The following is a 19362-nucleotide window of genomic DNA, read 5'->3' on the forward strand; positions in this document are numbered from 1 at the left end:
CATAGAGTGTTGATCATCCAATGTATCGCATGACAAGCAATCTGATGAAGAGTCTTTGAAATGTGATGATGCACATAAGAAAGAAGATGAGATGAGACAAGAGGAGAGACTGGATTGGAGAAACCATAACACAGAGAAAGGAAAAAATGCATTCTACCCCAAAAATAACTAATTTGATAATTGCCTGTCTATTAAGACAGACAACAAGGAAATAGCCATTAACCTGGTGACTGCACTCCCTCAGCTGGGTATAAAAGGGGACATGTGGCAAGGAGACTCCCAGACTTAAGAAGCTCACTCTTCTGGAAACCCACCTAGATCCTCCACCCTCAGACACCATGGTCAGCTCCTGTTGTGGCTCCATCTGCTCTAACCGGGGCTGTGGCCGAGGTCTCTGCCAGGAGACCTGCTGCCGCCCAGTCTGCTGCCGGACCACCTGCCGCCCCAGCTGTCCTGTGCCCAGCTGCTGCCGTCCAGTCCGTTGCCAGACCACCTGCCGCCCCAGCTGCTGGCAGACCACCTGCCGCCCCAGCTGTCCTGTGTCCAGCTGCTGCCGTCCAGTCTGCTGCCGGACCACCTGCTGCCGCCCAGTCTGCTGCCAGACCACCTGCCGCCCCAGCTGTCCTGTGTCCAGCTGCTGCCGTCCAGTCCGTTGCCAGACCACCTGCCGCCCCAGCTGCTGGCAGACCACCTGCCGCCCCAGCTGTCCTGTGTCCAGCTGCTGCCGTCCAGTCTGCTGCCAGACCACCTGCTGCCGTACAACTTGCTTCCGCCCCCGCTGTGGTGGATTCTCTTGCTGAACTCATACTTGACTATCAACCATGAGCCAGCCACCATCACATCCGTGTGAAAGTGTCTTTCATTTTAACTTTTCCATGTTATAAGTGACAACCAGCTTTATCATTCTGTGATCTACCAAGCCCCAGGTTCAAGCACCCCCATCTGCATTCAATACCATTCCTGCCTCCCCCAGATCCCTTCCCTGTATTTAGCCTCATGTGCACAATGCAGTTGGACTAAACCCCCAGTTCGCCGACTGTTACCCTTGCCTTGACCTTCACAATTACATGTTAACTGTTCCTCAATGATATTATCTTGATAAAATAAATTCGTGACTCCTTCTTTAGTTATTTCTGAGAGTTTATTTTCAGTTCATTTTCCAGCATGCTTTCTCTCAAGGTGGAAAAAGTGTGGTTTCTGTGGCCAGGAAAGAAAACTGATTTTTCAAATATTACCTAATGCCCATATTATAGAAAAGAATGTCTTTATATATTTTTCAAAATAATGTAACCCGCCTTACCTAATAAACAATAGCTTTCTTGATCCATCACCTGGCGTGTTCATTGCACCACTGGGCTCTGGGGATCATTCCAACACACGTGAGACACAGTTGATTCTACTAGGAGCTCACAATCCAGTCTTATAGGATAGGAGGACCATCCATGGTAGGTAGAATATGTTGGGTAATGTTGATCAGAAGGGTGAAATTTCTGTCTGGGAGAATGTACTATAGAAAGAAAAATTTTTATAAATAGAATTCAAAAGTCAGTAAATTTAGAGGAAATGTGTAGGTCACAATTCCATAAGATAAAGAGGAGGTAGAGATGGGAAAGTGTTTATACTGTGATGACAAGAGTGACATGAGCTAAGAAATCAGTTGCCATTGACCCAACACGGCAGAGACTAAGCCTCGATTGTTTTCCCCAGCCTCCTGCATGTTAATGATGTCATCATGTTAAAAAAGTCATCAGCAAACGAGGAGGCTAGCAGTCAGAGGTGGAGCACATGTGGACAAGTAGCTCTCCTCCGCGGAAGGTCTGGGGACCAGGTGGGGAAGGCTCGGAAGGGGCACCAAAATGAGATCCTCAAAGAAAGGAGTTAGGTTGGGCTTGAAAGCTGTGCAATGAACCTACACTCGTGAGATTTTCCTGGCTACCTCTCTTGTACCTCAGGCAGACTTGGTCATGTTCAGGTAAACAAATGAAATGTCTCCTGCAGGAGTTCTGCGACACAGTGGGTTAGAAGATCTGGCATTGTCACTGCGGTGGCTCGGGTCACTGTTGTGGCACAGGTTTCATCCCACAGGCATGGCCATAAAAAAAAAAAAAAAGATGCTTAGATAAATGTCTCCTATAGCTATACTGCTACATGTGTCCTGTCTGATTGCCACCTCCACCTGAAAAGAAGTTACTTGAATAAGAGCAAAAGAAATGAGTCAACAGAATATGCAATTATCCTGAGAAAGGGACCAAGCAACAATTACAGACACTCTAAAATGGGGATAGCCGGAGTTCCCGTCGTGGCACAGTGGTTAACGAATCCAACTAGGAACCATGAAGTTTCGGGTTCGGTCCCTGCCCCTGCTCAGTGGGTTAACGATCCAGCGTTGCCGTGAGCTGTGGTGTAGGTTGCAGACGCAGCTCGGATCCCAAGTTGCTGTGGCTCTGGCGTAGGCCATTGACTCCAGCTCTGATTCGACCCCTAGCCTGGGAACCTCCATATGCCGCGGGAGCGGCTCAAAGAAATAGCAAAAAGACAAAATAAATAAATAAATAAATAAATAAAAAATAAAATGGGGATAGCCTATCCTTCATGGCAAAGCATCCTTAGGAGGGATCATAGGATGTGAACAGGGCTGCAACAAGCAGCAAGGCCAGGCATTTCAAGGGGAAGCACAGAAGCTGTAAAAATCTACTGAGAATGATTAGTGAGTCAGGCAGCTTGTGGGTAGGATGGCAGGAAGTTAAGGTGAGACATACTGGCCAACCTCTAATTTTGAAGGGCTTGATTGCCATCATAATGTGTTTATACTTATAATTGTCAAAGTTTGTCTGCAATGGGCCAAGAAACTTGTCAAGTCATGTTCTCCACTCCAGCTCCACTCAGTCCAAGTTGCAGTGTTTACCTTGGCCCCTTAACCAAGACACTTAAGTTTCGGAATTACCGTCTCACCTAAACGGAGTCTGGTACAAAAGCAATCATCTATCTGATTGGTTTCATCTCTGTTCTTTAATGGCAACTTCCTTTGTCTTTGACGGAATTTCTGTTTCGTAACAAAAGAAGATCAATGGGCCCAAGAGCTGAGGATATTTGTTCTAATGGAAGTTCAGTTGAAAAAAGTAAAAAAAAAAAAAAAAAAATCAAAAATTAAGCATCATTTTCAGATATCAATAGAGCAATATAGCCTTATTGTCATAAATAAAATCACGCCCTTAAACTCAGTATTTTGTTATTAGATGTTTTATGTTAAGACAATCATTGCTCTCGTGAAGATTCTCATTGTAGCATTTCTGTCCTGTTAACACATGTGAGAACACACACATCTGTTTCAAGTCCTGACTAAGAAATCTGCTAAAGCAAACTCAGTAGATCTGTGATTTTGTTCCTCTATTTCTAATATAGTATTAAAAAATTACCTCTGTGGTTTTGTTAACTTTTATTATAATTCTGTGACTCCTTACGCCTGTGGCATCAACCAAGATACAGAACACTTCCAGCCCCACGAAGATTGCCTAGGATTTTTTTTTGTATCGCCACCCACATTCCTTTCCCTCCTTCCCCCAACTGCCTCTTTAAGCTTTAGCAACCATTGATCTGTTCTTTGTTTCTCCTGTTTTGTCATTTTGAGAACTTCATTATCAATGCAAATGTAGAGTACATAACTTTTGGGGATTGCCATTTTTTCACTAGACATAGTTTTCTATCGATTCAGCCAGGTTGTTGGGTATATGAATAGCTCCTTCTCATCTATTGCTGAGCGGTATCCAAAGGGTAAGTACACCACCATTTGTTTACCGCCTCACCTAATGAAGGACATCAAGGTCATTTTCATTCTTGGGCTCTTTTGAAAGAAATTGCTATAAACATTCCTGAACAGGTGACTGTGTGAACAAAAACTCTTCACTTCGCTGGTATACCTGCCCAAGAGGGCAATCTCCGGGATGTAAATGCCAAGGAAAATTCAATTCGCAATGACGTTAAGAAGAAAAAAAGAGAATTTTTGTTACAGTCAATCAGAGGATTACGACCGGGGAGACAGAAGCTCTGAAAATGCTTCCACCTGTTAGAAGTCAAAGGCACAGGAATATACATTTTGAGACACAGGCTCATACATCAAAATGACACACTGACATTTTACGTAAAATTCACTAAAGATACACAGTTCAGGTAAGAGCATGCAAAGTGAACAGCAAATCCCCGTGATCCCCTGCAGAGTTGGAGAAGAATGCTAATACTTTACGAAGTTATATGCAAATTATTCCATTTAGAATGAATAAGCAAGGGGATCCTGCTCTGTAGCACAGGGGTCTATATCCAATCTCTTGAGACAGAACATGACAGAAGATGTGATGAGAAAAAGAATGTGTACATATATGTAGGACTGGGTCACTCTGCTGTACAGCAGAAATGGACCCAACACTGTAAAGCAACTATACTCTAATAAACATTTAAAAAAATTTATGATAAAAAAGCAGAAGTTACGTTGCTAGCGTGATCTTTGAAGCTGAGCAGGCATTCCGACCCTGGGTTAACGGACGGTGTAGATGCGCATTGTACACTGAAGCAGAAGGAGGAAGCGCTAGTTCATAGCAAAACTCTTTCCTCTGGCAGAGCTTTGATTTCCTGCCTACAAAGCTGCCTATTTATTGGTTGAATGCTCTCACATGGAAGGCATCATTGTGCACCCTTGGGTTAGTGAACTGGCATTCCAGGGCAAGAGCGAGATTCAAAATATTTAAAAATCAGTAGTGCAAAATCACCAACGAATCAGAATAGATATCAGGCTTAGCCCTAGAGGAGGATCCCTCTGTAGATGCTTGGTTTTACCTATTTCTGGATCACAGGGATGCAGCGTTGGGGGTGGGGAGGAACTCTGGGAGATCAGGGCATTGGCTGTTTCCCAACAGGATGTCAGCATCCTAAGAACCAGTACAGCTGAACTGAGGCTGCTGTCTGAGTATTATGCTGGCGTGGAAGCCCCAGTGGCCCAACCCCAAGAGGGTAACAGTACAGATCTCTAATGTAATGGCAGGGCACAGTTTTCTTTAAAATTTTTTCTATTTACAAAAGAAAAACAAATTGCCAAAGAAAAAGTAGAAGATGAAAGTGTTCCGATGAAAATTGAGTTAATAGCCTCTCAACCAGAGATAATTACTCTGCATATTTCTTTTTTTATTAAAGTGTAGTTGATTTACAACGTTTCCTCAATTTCTGTTGTAGAGCAAATTGACCCAGTCACACAAAGTTAGTTCCCTGTGCTGTACAGCAGGACCCCATTGCCCATCTATTCCAAATGCAATAGTTTTGTACCCAGTCCCCCAATGCTCCTTCTATCCCACTCCCTTCTCTCCTACTATGCATATTTCTGGTAATTATATCCATATTTTTTCTATATGCTTTTTTACATAATTAAGGTTGCACTGCATATTCTATTTTTCACATAAATATAATTTTTTTAAAATAACATGGGCAATGGTATCCATTCCAGGGATGATTCCTGAAGGGCTCTGTCCATTGCAAACAGGTATTTGTTCTTTAAAAACAAGACATCTGCCAACATTTTCAAGTCCAGGAAATGGGAGGAAGATATAATCTAAGTGTCCTGGGGTTTCTTCTCTCTGTGGCCACTGGTCATTTTTCCTTAGAGCTAAACACAGATAGGGTTTACTTTGATTCCCCATGCTAAGATTCCATCTTCTGTGATTTCCTTATATCTGGACTGGACCTGTGCCTTTTTCCCAAAAGGAATGGTACAAAAGTTGTGGGCATGTTAATACCCACTGGTGGGGAAGAGTGACATGTGGACTGCTCCATGCCAAAGTCCACCAGACAAATGCTCCATGGAAGGAATTGCAGCATTGGTAAACAGAGAAAATACCTGCAAGGAAGGAACAATGAGATGATTCAGGAGGAAAGAGCACATGGCATGAGAGTCAATGCATTCAGCTTAGAAGGTGGAAATAGTATCGGAACCAAGATGATGGGTACAAAGCAAGACAACCAGATACGAGGCAGGAAGAGTCAAGTGGATAGATGCTAATCCATCAGGAATAGGAAACTATGTTTTCCACTCAATTTGGCAAACATAATTGCCCAATTTAACAACTGCTTACTAATTAGAGTAAACAATAACAAGGGAAGAAATCGCTCAGCAGGGTATAAAAGAGGACCTGGAACAGGAAGGCATTAAGATTCAAGAAATACACTCCACTGGAAACCCTCCCAGAACCCTCGGACACCATGGTCAGCTCGTGTTGTGGCTCCGTCTGCTCGGACCTGAGCTGTGGCCGAGGTCTCTGTCAGGAGACCTGCTGCTGCCCCAGTTGCTGCCAGACCACCTGCTGCAGGACTACCTGCTGCCGCCCCCGGTGCTGCCAGTCTGTGTGCTGCCAGCCCACTTGCTGCCACCCCACCTGCTGCCGCCCCATCTGCTGCAGGCCCATCTGCTGCAGGCCCCGGTGCTGCCAGCCCAGCTGCTGCAGGACCACCTGCTGCCGCCCCAGCTGCTGTGTGTCCACCTGCTGCCGCCCCATCTGCTGCATTTCTAGGTGCTGCCGCCCTAGCTGCTGCATTTCCAGCTGCTGCAGGCCCCAGTGCTGCCAGACCACCTGCTGCAGGACCACTTGTGTCCAACCCAGGTGCTACATCTCCAGCTGTTGCAGGCCCCCTTGCTGCCAGTCTGTGTGCTGCCAGCCCACCTGCTGCCGACCCAGCTCTTGCATTTCTAGTTGCTGCCGGCCCTCCTGCCGCATCTCTGGCTGCTGCCGCCCCACCTGCTGCCAGCCCACCTGCTGCCGCCCAATCTGCTCTAGTGGTTCTTGCTGCTGAGCGCCCTGTCCTGCTCCGTCCACCAACCTTCCTGATGTAGCCCCAGTGGGAGCTGAATCATGAGAGGCCCATCGTCAAACCTCCAGTGCAACCGATTCTTCTCACTTTGGCCTCCAAATACATTGCCTTCCCCGTCATGTTCTGAACTCTCTCCCCAAAGAACACAAAGTGTCCCGTTTCTCTGAAATCTGTCAACCAGCACATCCCCAATTTATTTCCTGACAAATTTTCTCATACGGTATTTTCCTAAATCTTAATAAATATTATTTCCTAGGCAAACACACCCATTAGCATCGTGTCTCCTTATTTTTTCTTCTTGAATTGTCATTCTTCCCAGCCAAGTGTTCTGTAGTTCTCTGCAGCAAGAGTAGTCTGTAGCTGGTGATTTCAGGATTTGCACCTCTACCCCCTAAGCCCTCCTCATTCTAATACGGGGGTGGGGATGGGGGGAGGGTTTCTTACAGCGAAGCGCCTGAAACCCTCTGCCTGAGGACTTTCTCTGGGTGAAGGAGCAAGCTCTGGGCAGGTTCCCAGAGGAGAGTTAAGGCTCAGAGCAGTGCTGCCCAAGGGATAGGAGTTTGGGATAAATGTCCTGGCTCCTTTCCCTTTGAGTGGGGGCCCATCCTACTGGTTCCCAGAGCCCCTATTGGGATTGCAGCCCAGCTGCCTACAGGACTAATTTGATCTTTTTCTTTTTAGGGCCGCATTTGTGGCATATGGAACGTCCCTGGCTAGGGATGAATTAGAGCTGCAGATGCTGGCCTATGTCACAGCCACAGCAACACCGGATCCAAGCCACATCTGCAACCTACACTACAGCTTGGGGCAATGATGGATCCTTAACCCACTGCAAGAGACCAGGGATGGAACTTACATCTTCACAGATATTAGTCAGGTTATTATTAAACTGCTGAACCACAATGGAAACGTCAGGAGTAATTTGATCTTTAAATTATTCTATACTGGAGTTCTCACTGTGGCTCAGTGGGTTAAGATCCGGACATAGTAACCATGAGGATGTGGGTTTGATCCCTGGGTTTGCTCAGTGGGTTAAGGATCCAGACTTGCCTCAAGGTGTGGCGTAGGTGGCAGATGTGGCTCAGATCTTATGTTGCAGTTTCTGATGTGTAGGCAAACAGCTCCAGCACCAATTCAACCACTAGCCTGGAAAATTCTGTATGTCGCAGGTGTGGCCTTAAAAACATTATTCTATATTGGTTTCTGTCCCTTCGTGGAATAACTTCCCAGGTTGCCCAAAGCCTTTCTTAGGCTTATCTTCCACATCAACAGCTTGCTTTCAAATTCCTGGGTTTAGCTCTACATCTGAGCACACCTTTTCTAAGACACCAGGGCTCTAAATCTCAGTATCAATGCCCTTCAAAACCTATTTCATCCAATATGAAAGGTCGTTCTGTTGTTAAAGTCAGCTTGTGAATTTTGCTGTCCATTGAACCTCTAAACCTTTGGACATTTTGCTATTTATTCTAACAATTTTTGCATGATTTTTTTTAGATGAGTAGTCTTCAGGCTATTTTTTTGTTCTCATATCATTGCATCTGAGGGCTAGGTCCCACCCCCACCAGTAACTTGGCTCACCATGCCAGTAACTCTCATTCTAAAGGAGGCCGTGTTGAAGGGGGTACCCCTCCAGGCTGGGCGTCTTATGCTGGATGGAATAAAAGCAGAGCCTGGAACAGGCATGCTTGTCTCAGTGCTTTAGAAGGAGGGGCTCTCAGGGGAAATTGGTAAGACATTGGAGGAAGCAGGAGCAGGTCGTCAAGAAAGCTGAGCCAGCACGAGGTTCCAGGTGAACCCTGTCCTCACCTGACTCCACAGAGGAGGGGTGTGAATGGGCCATGGATCTCTCCCTCCTGGAGACACGGTGGTTGGCCATCCATTGTCCCTAGCTGTGGGCTGTCCTAGCTGTGGGGAGAGGGAAGAGAGAGGGCAGAAACCTCCAGGTGTGGTGGCTCCTTTCTGCTGGGAGCAGTTCCCTGGAGACGAGTGTGGGGAAGCGTGTGAGCTGCCCCCAGTCCATCCGCACACAAGCTAGGGGATGGGGACCTTGATGACATAGCCTACCCCTGGCACTGCTCAGGTCCATGCATTTCTCTAATTAGGCTCATTCCCACAGGTTGGTCACATTTTCTAGAGAAACTTACAAGGGGAGTGCTGGTGGGCAGTACCTGTGCGGGTCTAGGTGACTTGACTGGTGGGTTAAACTAGAGCTTTATCCCCGAAGTGTTCTGAGCCCTTGGTTACTATGTCCTCCTCAGATTCTAGAGGTTGGACTTGCCCACTTGCAGTTAAAGCCAGAAGTAGGAATACTAAGAATGCCCCTAGTGAACCACCTGCATGCTAGATAGATTCACTCTTGCCCGGGCTGTCCCCCTGACCCTGGAATCCTAGAATGACCAGGAGACAGCCATAGCTTTTGGTCCCATCAGAACTTTACTCTGTCTCCTGGAAGAACCTTTCCTCTCTTATAGCTTGGACCTGTAGATACACAGAGCCTACAAATTATTTGGGGAGGCATAGATTCTCAGCCACATGGATGGCTGGGAGGGGTGAGTGGGGCAACTCCTCCTCAACCCTCCATTCTAGCTTGCTATATGCCCATGAGAGACCACGTTGAGATTTTGGGCATCCAACAGTCAGTGTCAATTCAGATCTAGTATCGAAAAACATCCAAATATATGAGTTTTCCCATTCCCTGGAATAACTCGCTGAAGATTCCTAGAGGAAAAGACTGGAAGATCACTACTGTATACACTTGCTGAGGTTCTGCCCCAGAAGACTAGCCTCTCTTTTGATGGGTCAGTAAGTTCCAGGTCTGAGCAGTGGCTCAGGTCGGGAAACGGGAAGAAGATTCAGGACTTTCCCTTGGGATCACTGATAGGCTTTATTCTTATTACTGTAGATTTATAGTGTTGTGTCTGCTGCTGCTGTGCAAGAGTGACCCTGTCATACACACACATGCATTCTTTGCCTCAGACCATCTTCCATCATGTTCTACCCCATGAGATAGGACATAGTTCCCTGTGCTGTACAGTAGACCCCATGGCTTATCCATTCCAAATATTATAGTTTGTATCTATTGTATCTACCAACCTCAACCCCCCTTCCATCCCACTTCTGTGTGTGTGTGTGTGTGTGTGTGTGTGCGTGCGTGCATGTACACGCCCACTTGAAAGAGCTTAGGAAAAACCAGTGAAAATCCTGACATTATGCAAAAACAGAAAAGGTTATGCAAAAAACCCCACAAAAAACAAAAAACAAAAAACCCCCAAAATCCAAAAAAATAATAATTAAAAAAAACCCAAACCAGTGTGCTCTTTATAGTCTTTTCCCCCCATTCCATTCTCTTCCATGTAGGACGTTGGCTTTGGTTTTAGAGGGATCTAAAAGGGTCAAGAGATTTATACGTATTTCCATCTGAAATTGCTCAAAGTTCAGTGGTTCACATTCAGGGTCATTCCCTCTATGATTTAAATACCAATTATGGAGTTCCCGTCGTGGTGCAGTGGTTAACGAATCCGACTAGGAACCATGAGGTTGAGGGTTCGGTCCCTGCCCCTGCTCAGTGGTTAACGATCCGGCGTTGCCATGAGCTGTGGTGTAGGTTGCAGATGCGGCTCAGATCCCACGTTGCTGTGGCTCTGGCGTAGGCCGGTGGCAATGGCTTCAATTCGACCCCTAGCCTGGGAACTTCCATATGCCGCAGGGGCGGCCCAAGAAATAGCAAAAAGACAAAAAAAAAATACCAATTATATTTTGATATTTTAGCTACTTTTTCTTCGGATTTAATGTTATACAGACACATGTAATATAGTGTGAGGAGGTGGGTCTTCGACTTGGCTGTACATTAAGATCCCCCGAGGAGCTTTAAAAAATTTTGACACCCAGGCTTTACACTGGACCAGTTAAATCAGAATTTTTCAGATCGGAAGCCATATAGCAGTGCTTTTGTTTATTTCTTTTCTCACTCTCCAAGGGATTCCAATATACAGCCAATTTTGTGAATGTGGTCTAGGAATGTGGTTCTTTGCACACATATCTATAATGAGGATGAATCCTGCCTTTGAGCCATTGCAAAACCATTTTCTTGGTTTCTTTGTTTTTCTTTTTATAGCCACACCTGAGGCTAAGGCTCCAATCACAGCTGCAATTGCATGCCACAGCCACAGCCACAACAATGCTGGATCCCAGGTGCACCTGCGACCTGTGCCACAGCTTGCAGCAACATCGAATCGTTAATCCACTTTCTGAGGCCAGGGACCAAACTCCATCTTCACAAACACGATGTCGCTTCTTAACCTTCTGAGCTACAAAGGGAACTCCTGTTGCAAAATGGTTTTCTTAATCTCCCTGAAATATTCAGAAAACTCTAGTAATCAAAACTCTTTTTCATTTCTTTTTTTTTAAATCTTTTTTCTTGGCGTCTCACATAGCCAATCAAGTGAAAATCTCTTTGTGTTGCTTCATGATGTAATTGTTTAAGTTTCTCATTGTACTTCAGTTCTGCAAACACAAACCTATACAAGAAAAACCTATAAATCAAGTGTTTGCTAAGCTAGTTATTGAAATAAAAATATTGCAAGGAGCTTAGTCTTCAGATGGTCGAAATCCAGACATTTAAGGATGTCATCGGAGGAAAACCAGCTCACCTCTGTTCCCCTGGACTTTCCTCGTTTAAATACTGCAAGTCCTGAGATCTGGAACCCACTCAGTCCTGGGCAAACAGGGAGTGTTGGCACCTCACCACGAAGCGGATTGATAGTAGTGAAAATTAAGCCTTGGGACGTCACTAGTACAGTCCTGAAGCCGCTGGTGACACATGCAGCAACATCAGCAAATCTCAGACAATACCAAGCAAAGGGCCTGACATAATAAGTTATACTCCATATGTACCTTTTGTTTCAAGTTCTAGATCAAAACCAATAGAGGGTGAAACATGTGGGAACTCTCTGTTGTAACACAAATTTGCTCTATCTTGATAGCTATGGGGGTTGCATGGATGTTATCCATTTACCAGAACTCATCAAATAGCATTCTTAAGAGTTGTGTGCATTGATGTTTTACTTACAATGTAAAATAAATTGTATAAGGAAGTGAACAACGATGACTAGAGATATTTATTTATGAATAAATCTATGTCTTTACCAAACTGTCAGGTCGGCTAATTTGCCTTAAGCACAATTCTTTTAGTTAAATTTACCTTATTATGAGCTCCTTTGATGTTGCCTAGCCATACTGCATTACAATTGTGTGTGTGTGTGGTCCTCCCAGTAAACTGTAAATTCCCCAGGAGGAGACTCTGAATCACATTCGTGTCACCAATGACTGGCAACGTGTGTCTCCCAGATCATCCGGTGAACAAGTCTGCTTTGTAAACAAGGCAGGGATTTGATCGAGGCACGTCTGCCAAACGTAAATGAACACAGCAAAGCCGTAGGGCTCAAAATGTGGTCCTTGCCTCCCACGTCAATATACGTCAATGTCAGCTGGGTAGTTGTTGTAAAAGCAGAACCTCAAGTTCAACCTGCAAACAGACACCCAGGGACGAGTTCCCACCATCTTTAATAAGCCCTCCAGATGATTCGGATGCGTGCACAAGCTGGACTATCATGAATAGAGGATATGTAGAAATAGCAATTAAATAAGACTGAATGGGAGTTCCCGTCGTGATTCAGTGGTTAACGATTCCGACTAGGAACTATGAGGTTGCGGGTTCGATCCCTGGCCCCAATCAGGGATCCGTGTTGCTATGAGCTGTGGTGTAGGTCGCAGACGCAGCTTGGATCCCGAGTTGCTGTGGCTCTGGCATAGGCTGGAGGCTACAGTTCTGATTAGATCCCCAGCCTGGGAACCTCTGTATGCCGGGGGTTTGGCCCTAGAAAAGGCAAAAAGACAAAAAAAAAAAAGACTGAACGTACTAAAATCTATTCACATTTATATTTGCACATAAAACTTGTCCTTTGCCTTTCCCAGCTCTGGATGTAAGTTCTGTAGAGAAACATTCTCTGATCGGTCAACATGTTTTTGCTACATCGAAGAAATAGTTTTAATAAGAATGAGATAAGGGAATAACCATCATGGCTCAGTGGAAACAAATCTGATTGGTATCCATGAGGACGCAGGTTCAATCCCTGGCATCACTCAGTGGGTTAAGGATCCAGCATTGTCCTGCTATGGTGAGGGTCGAAGATGTGGCAAAGATGTGGCTCAGATGTGGCTTTGCTGTGGCTGCGATATAGGCCAGTGACTATAGCTCTGATTCGACCACATCCATGTGCTGCAGATGTGGCCCTAAAAAGGCAATAAATAAATAAATAAATAAATATAATAAAAATAAAAAAATAAAAATTTAAATGGGGCTATTTCTTCCAGAATCTAAGAGCCCAGCTGGAGAACTATGACACAAACCTTTAAGACCACATGGTCACAACTTAATAAGCTCTATGACCGGGTAGTAGCAAGAACCATGTGGATAAATTGTCTCCCAGGGTTTTTTAGGATACAGACACCCAGGGAATAGTTCCCACCATCTTTAATAAGCCCTCCAGGTGGGATGAATCCAAAGCTTAAAACATGCAAGGAAATCCATTCCGGTGGCAAAGGGGTCATCAGTGTCACACCCCTAGCGCTGTCCCTGCATCATTGCTCCAAAGTGACCACAGCCAGGGCCTTTTCCTCCTGCCCCAGCCATGGGCCATGCAGGTGGGATTTCTATCCCATTGGTCATGGGGAGAAATGCACAGCCAGAAATACCACTGCCCACATCCCATCCTGGTGGCAGAGAAGGAGGGGACGGGAAGCAAGAAAGGGAATTCCTCATCCCAATGTCACGGGACAGCCCTCCAAGAAGGACCAGCACGGGAATGTGGTCAGAAGATGCCAGGCGTTTGACTCAGAAGGCCAAGCAGATTGGATAGAACTGATCAGCCCTGGAAAAGAAATTTTGCTTCCAACAAGTTCCAACCATTAAATAGACAGACATTATTGGGTCTTCTGGTAATTACTGCAGTATTGGGTAAACAAAAACAAGGAAAGGTGTGGACAGCTCACCCAGTTCGGGCGGTATATAAGAGGCCAGAGCACAGGGAGCCTCCCAAACTCAGAATCTCACTGTCCTGGAAACCCACCCACAACCTCCACCCTCGGACACCATGGTCAGCTCGTGTTGTGGCTCCGTCTGCTCTGACCAGGGCTGTGGCCAAGGTCTCTGCCAGGAGACCTGCTGCCGCCCCAGCTGCTGCCAGCCCACCTGCTGCCGGACCACCTGCTGCCGCCCCAGCTGCTGCCGCCCCCGATGCTGCCAGTCTGTGTGCTCCCAGCCCACTTGCTGCCGCCCCATCTGCTGCCACCCCATCTGCTGCAGGCCCAGCTGCCACAGGCCCCAGTGCTGCCAGCCCAGCTGCTGCCAGCCCTCCTGCTGCCGCCCCAGCTGCTGTGTGTCCAGCTGCTGCCGCCCCCGGTGCTGCCAGTCTGTGTGCTGTCAGCCCACCTGCTGCCGCCCCTCCTGCTGTGGTTCCATTTGTGGTTCTAGCTGCTGCAGGCCCAGCTGCTGCATCTCTAGCGGCTGCAGGCCCCCGTGTTCCCAGCCCTCCTTCTGTGGCTCCAGCCCCTGTGGCTCCAGCTGCTGCCGCCCCTGCTGCTGCCTGCGCCCTGTCTGTGGCCGGGTCTCCTGCCACACCACTTGCTACCGCCCCACCTGTGTCATCTCCACCTGCCCCCGCCCCACATGCTGTGCCTCCTCCTGCTGCTGAATCTCTGCCTGTAATCTTGTCACACTGAGCATGTTCTCAAAAGTCATTTAAAATGTGTCAGAGCCAACCAGTGACTGGGGAAGGGCTTCTCAGTGGCCACCTCTTCTTCTTCAGATTTGGCATTCGGAGTTGGCACTCAGTTCTAGGCAATGACGGCTGCAAACAAATTTGCCACATGTTTTTAACTCAGACCCCAAAGCATCTGTTTTTAGACCTGCAGTCTTCATCCTAAGTATCCACTGATTAAAATGATCTCGAAAGACATTGCTTCATATGATTTTTTAAAAAATGTTTTTATTGAGATATAGTTGATTTCCAATTGTGCCAATTTCTGTTGTACAGCAAAGTGACCCCGTCTCATACACACACACACACACATATATGCATTCATTTTGTTATATTATCTCCCATCCTGGTCTATCCCAAGAGACTGGATATAGTTCCCTGTGCTGTATAGTAGGAGCTCATTGCTTATAGATTCTCAATGTAATAGTTGGCATCTACGAGCCCCAAACTTTCCATCCATCCCACCCCCTCCCTCCTCCTCCTTGGCAACTTCTATGTTCTTAATAAAGAGCCATTTCCTTGATGTTGAAATCTCCTGATTTGTTGACGATTCAGCGTGTGTGTGCCTTTGTCCATGTGTGTCTTTAGCTGTCTCTTCACACCAAGGACCCTCTTGCTTCCAGTGCAAGAGAGCATGTCCAAGAGCAGTTATCTGTGGTGGAATCAAGACCCCAGGAGGTATCTGTTGGGTGACATGGTCAAAGGTATCTAACTTCTTCAAGCCTGTGTCTTTTCTCTGTGAAATGGGGATGATACCTTCTTCAAAGCTTCAAAGACGTAACCCCTCGCACAGGATGGGGTACATAATGTAAGCTCTCAATAAATTTTTTACTGTTCTTTTTTTCCGAAGCACTACCCCGGGCTAGAACACTCTCTTAGTAAAGTGTCCTCTTGGACAGCAGAGCAAAGAAAGCACGCACGGTTGCTTTGGGTGCCCTTTATAACGCACACTTAAGGTTTGTATATCCCTTAAAGTTGCCATAAAAACTCCAGTGAGTGGACCATCATCAGCTAAATTTCACTTGACTGCAATTCTAGTTCCATCCTTGGTTGGGTCAAGGGTTCTACCTACCTCAAGTATTTTTTCCCTTTCTTTCTCTCCTTCCTCCCTCCCGCTCTAAATATAACCCTCTTTCAGAATACTAAGTGTACCTTCCAAACCCAGATTTCTGGAAATGCAAGAAGTCCATGACAATTTTTCCATAGAAATTTTGAACCTTTTTTTTTTTTTTTTGGCTGCACCTGCAGCTTGCAGAAGGTCCCAGGCCAAGGATTGAAGCCCAGCCACAGCAGCAACCCGAGCAGCAGCAGTGACAACATCAGATCCTTAACCTGCTGTACCACAAGGGAGCTCCAGAAACTTCTTAAGAGATGCTCCAAATTTTAGTGTTTTGAGACTGAAACCCCTCTTAATTTTAGGCGCTCGTGTTATTGGGCTTTCTTCATCTTCTTTGTGGTTTCACTCTCCCATTTTGGACTTTTATCCCCTCGCTTGGTCTTAGTTAAGAGCACATGGTCAGGATACTTCTTTGAGACTCAGGTTTCTCATCGCTGAAACAGGTGAGAATGATCCTTCTTAGCTGTGAAAATATGTCACAATGTACACAATAACGTGATTTCTATACAACCATGAGTCTCTGAAGTTTGGGTTCCTAATCTGAAGTATCTTAAAAAAACATGTTAAATTCAAAATTAAATTGCTTCTATTAGCTGTGTTATATTTCCAAATAACATGCGTAATTAACGGAGTACCCATTGTGGCTCAGCAGTAATGAACTGGACTAGTACCCATGAGGACCCGGGGTTCGATCCCTGGCCTTGCCCAGTGGGTTAGGGATCCTGCATTGCCATGAGCTGTGGTGTGGGTTGAAGCTGCAGCTTTGATTTGGCATTGCTGTGACTGTAGCGTAGGCTGGCAGCTACAGTTCAGGTTTAACCCCTAGCCTGGGACCTTCCATGTGCTGTGGGAGTGGCCCTAAAAAGACCAAAAAAAAAAAAAAAGCGTAATTAAGAGTTTATTGTTCTAAAATTAAAAAAAAAATAAGGTGTTAAGAAACAAAGCCAGAGTTCCCTGGTGGCCTAGAGGTTAAGGACCTGTCATTGTCACTGCTGTGGTGTAGGTTCTATCCCTGGGCTGGAAACTTCCACATGCAGTGGGTGCAAGCCAAAAAAAACAAAAAAAAAAAGAGAGAGAGAGAGTTCCCATTGTGGCTCAGCAGTAACAACCCCAGCTAGTATCCATGAGGATGAGGGTTTGATCCCTGGCCTTGCTTAAGGACCCCATGTTGCTGTAGCTATGGCATAGGCCGGCAGCTGTGGCTCGGATATGCGACCCCAGCCTGGGAACTTCCATATGCCGCAAGTGTGGCCCTGAAAAGCAAAAAAAAAAAAAAAAAAAAAAAAAAAGCAGAGCGAGACATAACAGAGGCTGACATCACGTGGGCTTCACCCTGACATAGGTCAGGAGCTACATAGAAACATCTCGCATTTTCAAATTCACCTTTTTCAAGTTAACTCTGAGATGGCCTGCTGCGTACAGTCCTGTCTCTTCCTACACTGGAATCAACACGTCTTTCATCCTCCTTTATCTTCCTCTTTGATAAGTGCTAATTACAGGATACAGGCTCTGGTTTTAACATCGGGTTTTAGTAGCTAGAACTAAATCAAAGAATGGGGCCGTAGACTGTCTTCTTCAACATTAAAGTATCTGAGCCTTATAATTTCCCGTTTTTACAGCAAGAAAGGGGTACAAGTGGGAATGGGATGGCAGGCTGTGTCTGGGGAATAAAAAGATGTATTTGCAAAGGTGTAGGCAGAGTTTAGGGAAAGCAGCAAGGAAGAGCTCAGCACCCAGGGCTCATGATAGCAAGAAGCAGCTACCCCTCAGCTTAGGCAATGACGTGGGTGAGGTAGCAAAGGGCTGGCATGCAAGACTTCCTAGGATGACTGCATAGAGATACTCAAGGTACAGATCTTGTCGTGAGAGAGGGTTATGTTGCTCTAAAAGATCCAAAGTGATGCAGGAGAGATCCTGGTCAAGAAGACCACCGAGGTATGAATGGGAAAGAGTGGCTGGAGTGATTATTCTGCAGCCCCATCAACTTTCCCTAAGGCATAGCTGGTTTGGATTTTACGTGAAGAAGGCATCAACTAAGTCTACCCTTCACTCGGTATTGTTTTAAAAATATACCAACCGTTAAACTGAGATATCTTTTAATAACTTGAATGAAGACCCGTCCTTATAGCTGTTTTCAGTGTGGTCCAAGTCTCTGCTGATACTTTCTTTGCAATAACTCTGTGATGCTCATTGCCATCACCTCATGCCCTGAGCCCACCTCTCACGCTGCCCCACTTTAACTTTTTAAGCAATGTCTCCCTGGAGTTCCCTTGGTGGCTCGGTAGGTTAGGGATCCAGCAGTCATTGCTGCTGTGGCTCAGGTCACAGCTATGGTGCAGGTTCGATCCCTGGCCTCGGGACTTCTGCATGCTGTGGGCAATGCGTCCCTCATTTTGGCATTTCTAAAGGCAGATCAGACATGAACATGATTTGTTGGACTTGGAGAACAGACTTGTGGTTGCCAAGTGGGGGGGAGGGAGTGGAATGGACGGGGAATTTGGGGTTAATAGGTGCAAACTATTGCCTTTGGAATGGACAAGCAATGAGATCCTGTTGTATAGCCCTGGGAACTATATCCAGTCGCTTATGATGGAGCTTGATGGAAGATGATGTGCAAGAAAAAGAATGTATATATGTATGTGTGACTGGGTCACCTTGCTGTATGGTAGAAAATTGATAGAACACTGTAAACCAGCTATAACGGAAAAATAAAAATCATTAAAAAAAAGAAATTAACATGAATTGTAAATAGCGTATATATTACCTATTAAAAGTCTCTTAATCTACTTTTTTTTTCTTCTAGAATCCAAGGCTAAGCACGCTCTCTCCTATATTCCAGGAATCTCAACTTATCTTCATTACTCTTAAAATAGATTTTCCAGACCTCTCCCTTTCAACATCACAAACCGGGATTGTGCCCGTCTCACCTGTGGCTCCTCTTTTGAATCTCCCTGCCGTCCAGCGATGTAACATGTGTTCTCAAGGCCAGTGTGGCTTCTCTGATGGTCTAGACAAAATCTTCACTCATTGCACAGACATCTCCTGCAAAATATCAAAAACCCACTGCATTTCAGGCCGTGGGGACATGAAGCTAAGTGAAGCAGAGTCCTAGCCCTAATGGAGTTTATTTTCTAGAAGGAGCCAGATACATGAGCGCATCCTTGGGAGAGAATGATGTGGTAAGCCCATACAGGCACAAAGCACAACAGAAGTGCCGTGCAGGGGGGACTTGACTTTTCGTGGCATCAGGAAGGATCCTGGAGGAATATGGCCATGGAACTCACTGGCAAAAAAATCATCAGGAGAATACTGAGCTCGCGAGATTTGCGGGGAAGAGGGAATATCATGAAGGTAATTTGCTATTTCCTTGAATGTTGTTTTTCTCTGAATGCCTAGGGCACTAAAGAGACCTCTAATTTAGGAGCATAATCCTAGGTGGCTTTGGTTATAAAACTCTTTATGGGTAAGTACATGTAAGATAATAAAACTTCTTGATAATCCCCTTAATGCGTCTAAGAAAATCTTACGTGTAAGTGATACTACAAAAACTGCTAGGCATTTTAGCTCAGAATATGGGAAAAA

General features: G+C 45.7%; 3 protein-coding genes across 7 annotated transcripts; all 3 read left to right on the forward strand.

Moving 5' to 3' along the window:
- Positions 1 to 212: 212 nt before the first annotated feature.
- Positions 213 to 1038, forward strand: LOC125114675 (keratin-associated protein 4-1). Its single transcript, XM_047758088.1, has one exon. The coding sequence runs from the start codon at positions 339 to 341 to the stop codon at positions 798 to 800; it is 462 nt and encodes a 153-aa protein (XP_047614044.1). The 5' UTR covers positions 213 to 338; the 3' UTR covers positions 801 to 1038.
- Positions 1039 to 6240: 5202 nt separating this feature from the next.
- Positions 6241 to 6828, forward strand: LOC125114673 (keratin-associated protein 4-11-like). The gene has a single exon (XM_047758087.1). It carries the CDS (start codon positions 6241 to 6243, stop codon positions 6826 to 6828), a length of 588 nt encoding a protein of 195 aa, XP_047614043.1.
- A 7169-nt stretch (positions 6829 to 13997) lies between these two features.
- LOC125114672 (keratin-associated protein 4-8-like) lies at positions 13998 to 14597 on the forward strand. 5 transcript variants are annotated; one of them, XM_047758083.1, is made up of 2 exons: positions 13998 to 14422; positions 14468 to 14597. In XM_047758083.1, exons 1-2 carry the CDS (start codon positions 13998 to 14000, stop codon positions 14595 to 14597), a joined length of 555 nt encoding a protein of 184 aa, XP_047614039.1. The 5 variants fall into 5 exon arrangements, with proteins under 5 accessions (XP_047614039.1, XP_047614042.1, XP_047614041.1 ...); XM_047758086.1 differs by having other exon boundaries at positions 13998 to 14368; positions 14516 to 14597; XM_047758085.1 differs by having other exon boundaries at positions 13998 to 14346; positions 14464 to 14597.
- The last annotated feature ends 4765 nt before the right edge of the window (positions 14598 to 19362 follow it).

The sequence above is a fragment of the Phacochoerus africanus genome, chromosome 14, assembly GCF_016906955.1.
Source record: "Phacochoerus africanus isolate WHEZ1 chromosome 14, ROS_Pafr_v1, whole genome shotgun sequence".
In the NCBI taxonomy this organism is placed as follows: Eukaryota; Metazoa; Chordata; class Mammalia; order Artiodactyla; family Suidae; genus Phacochoerus; species Phacochoerus africanus.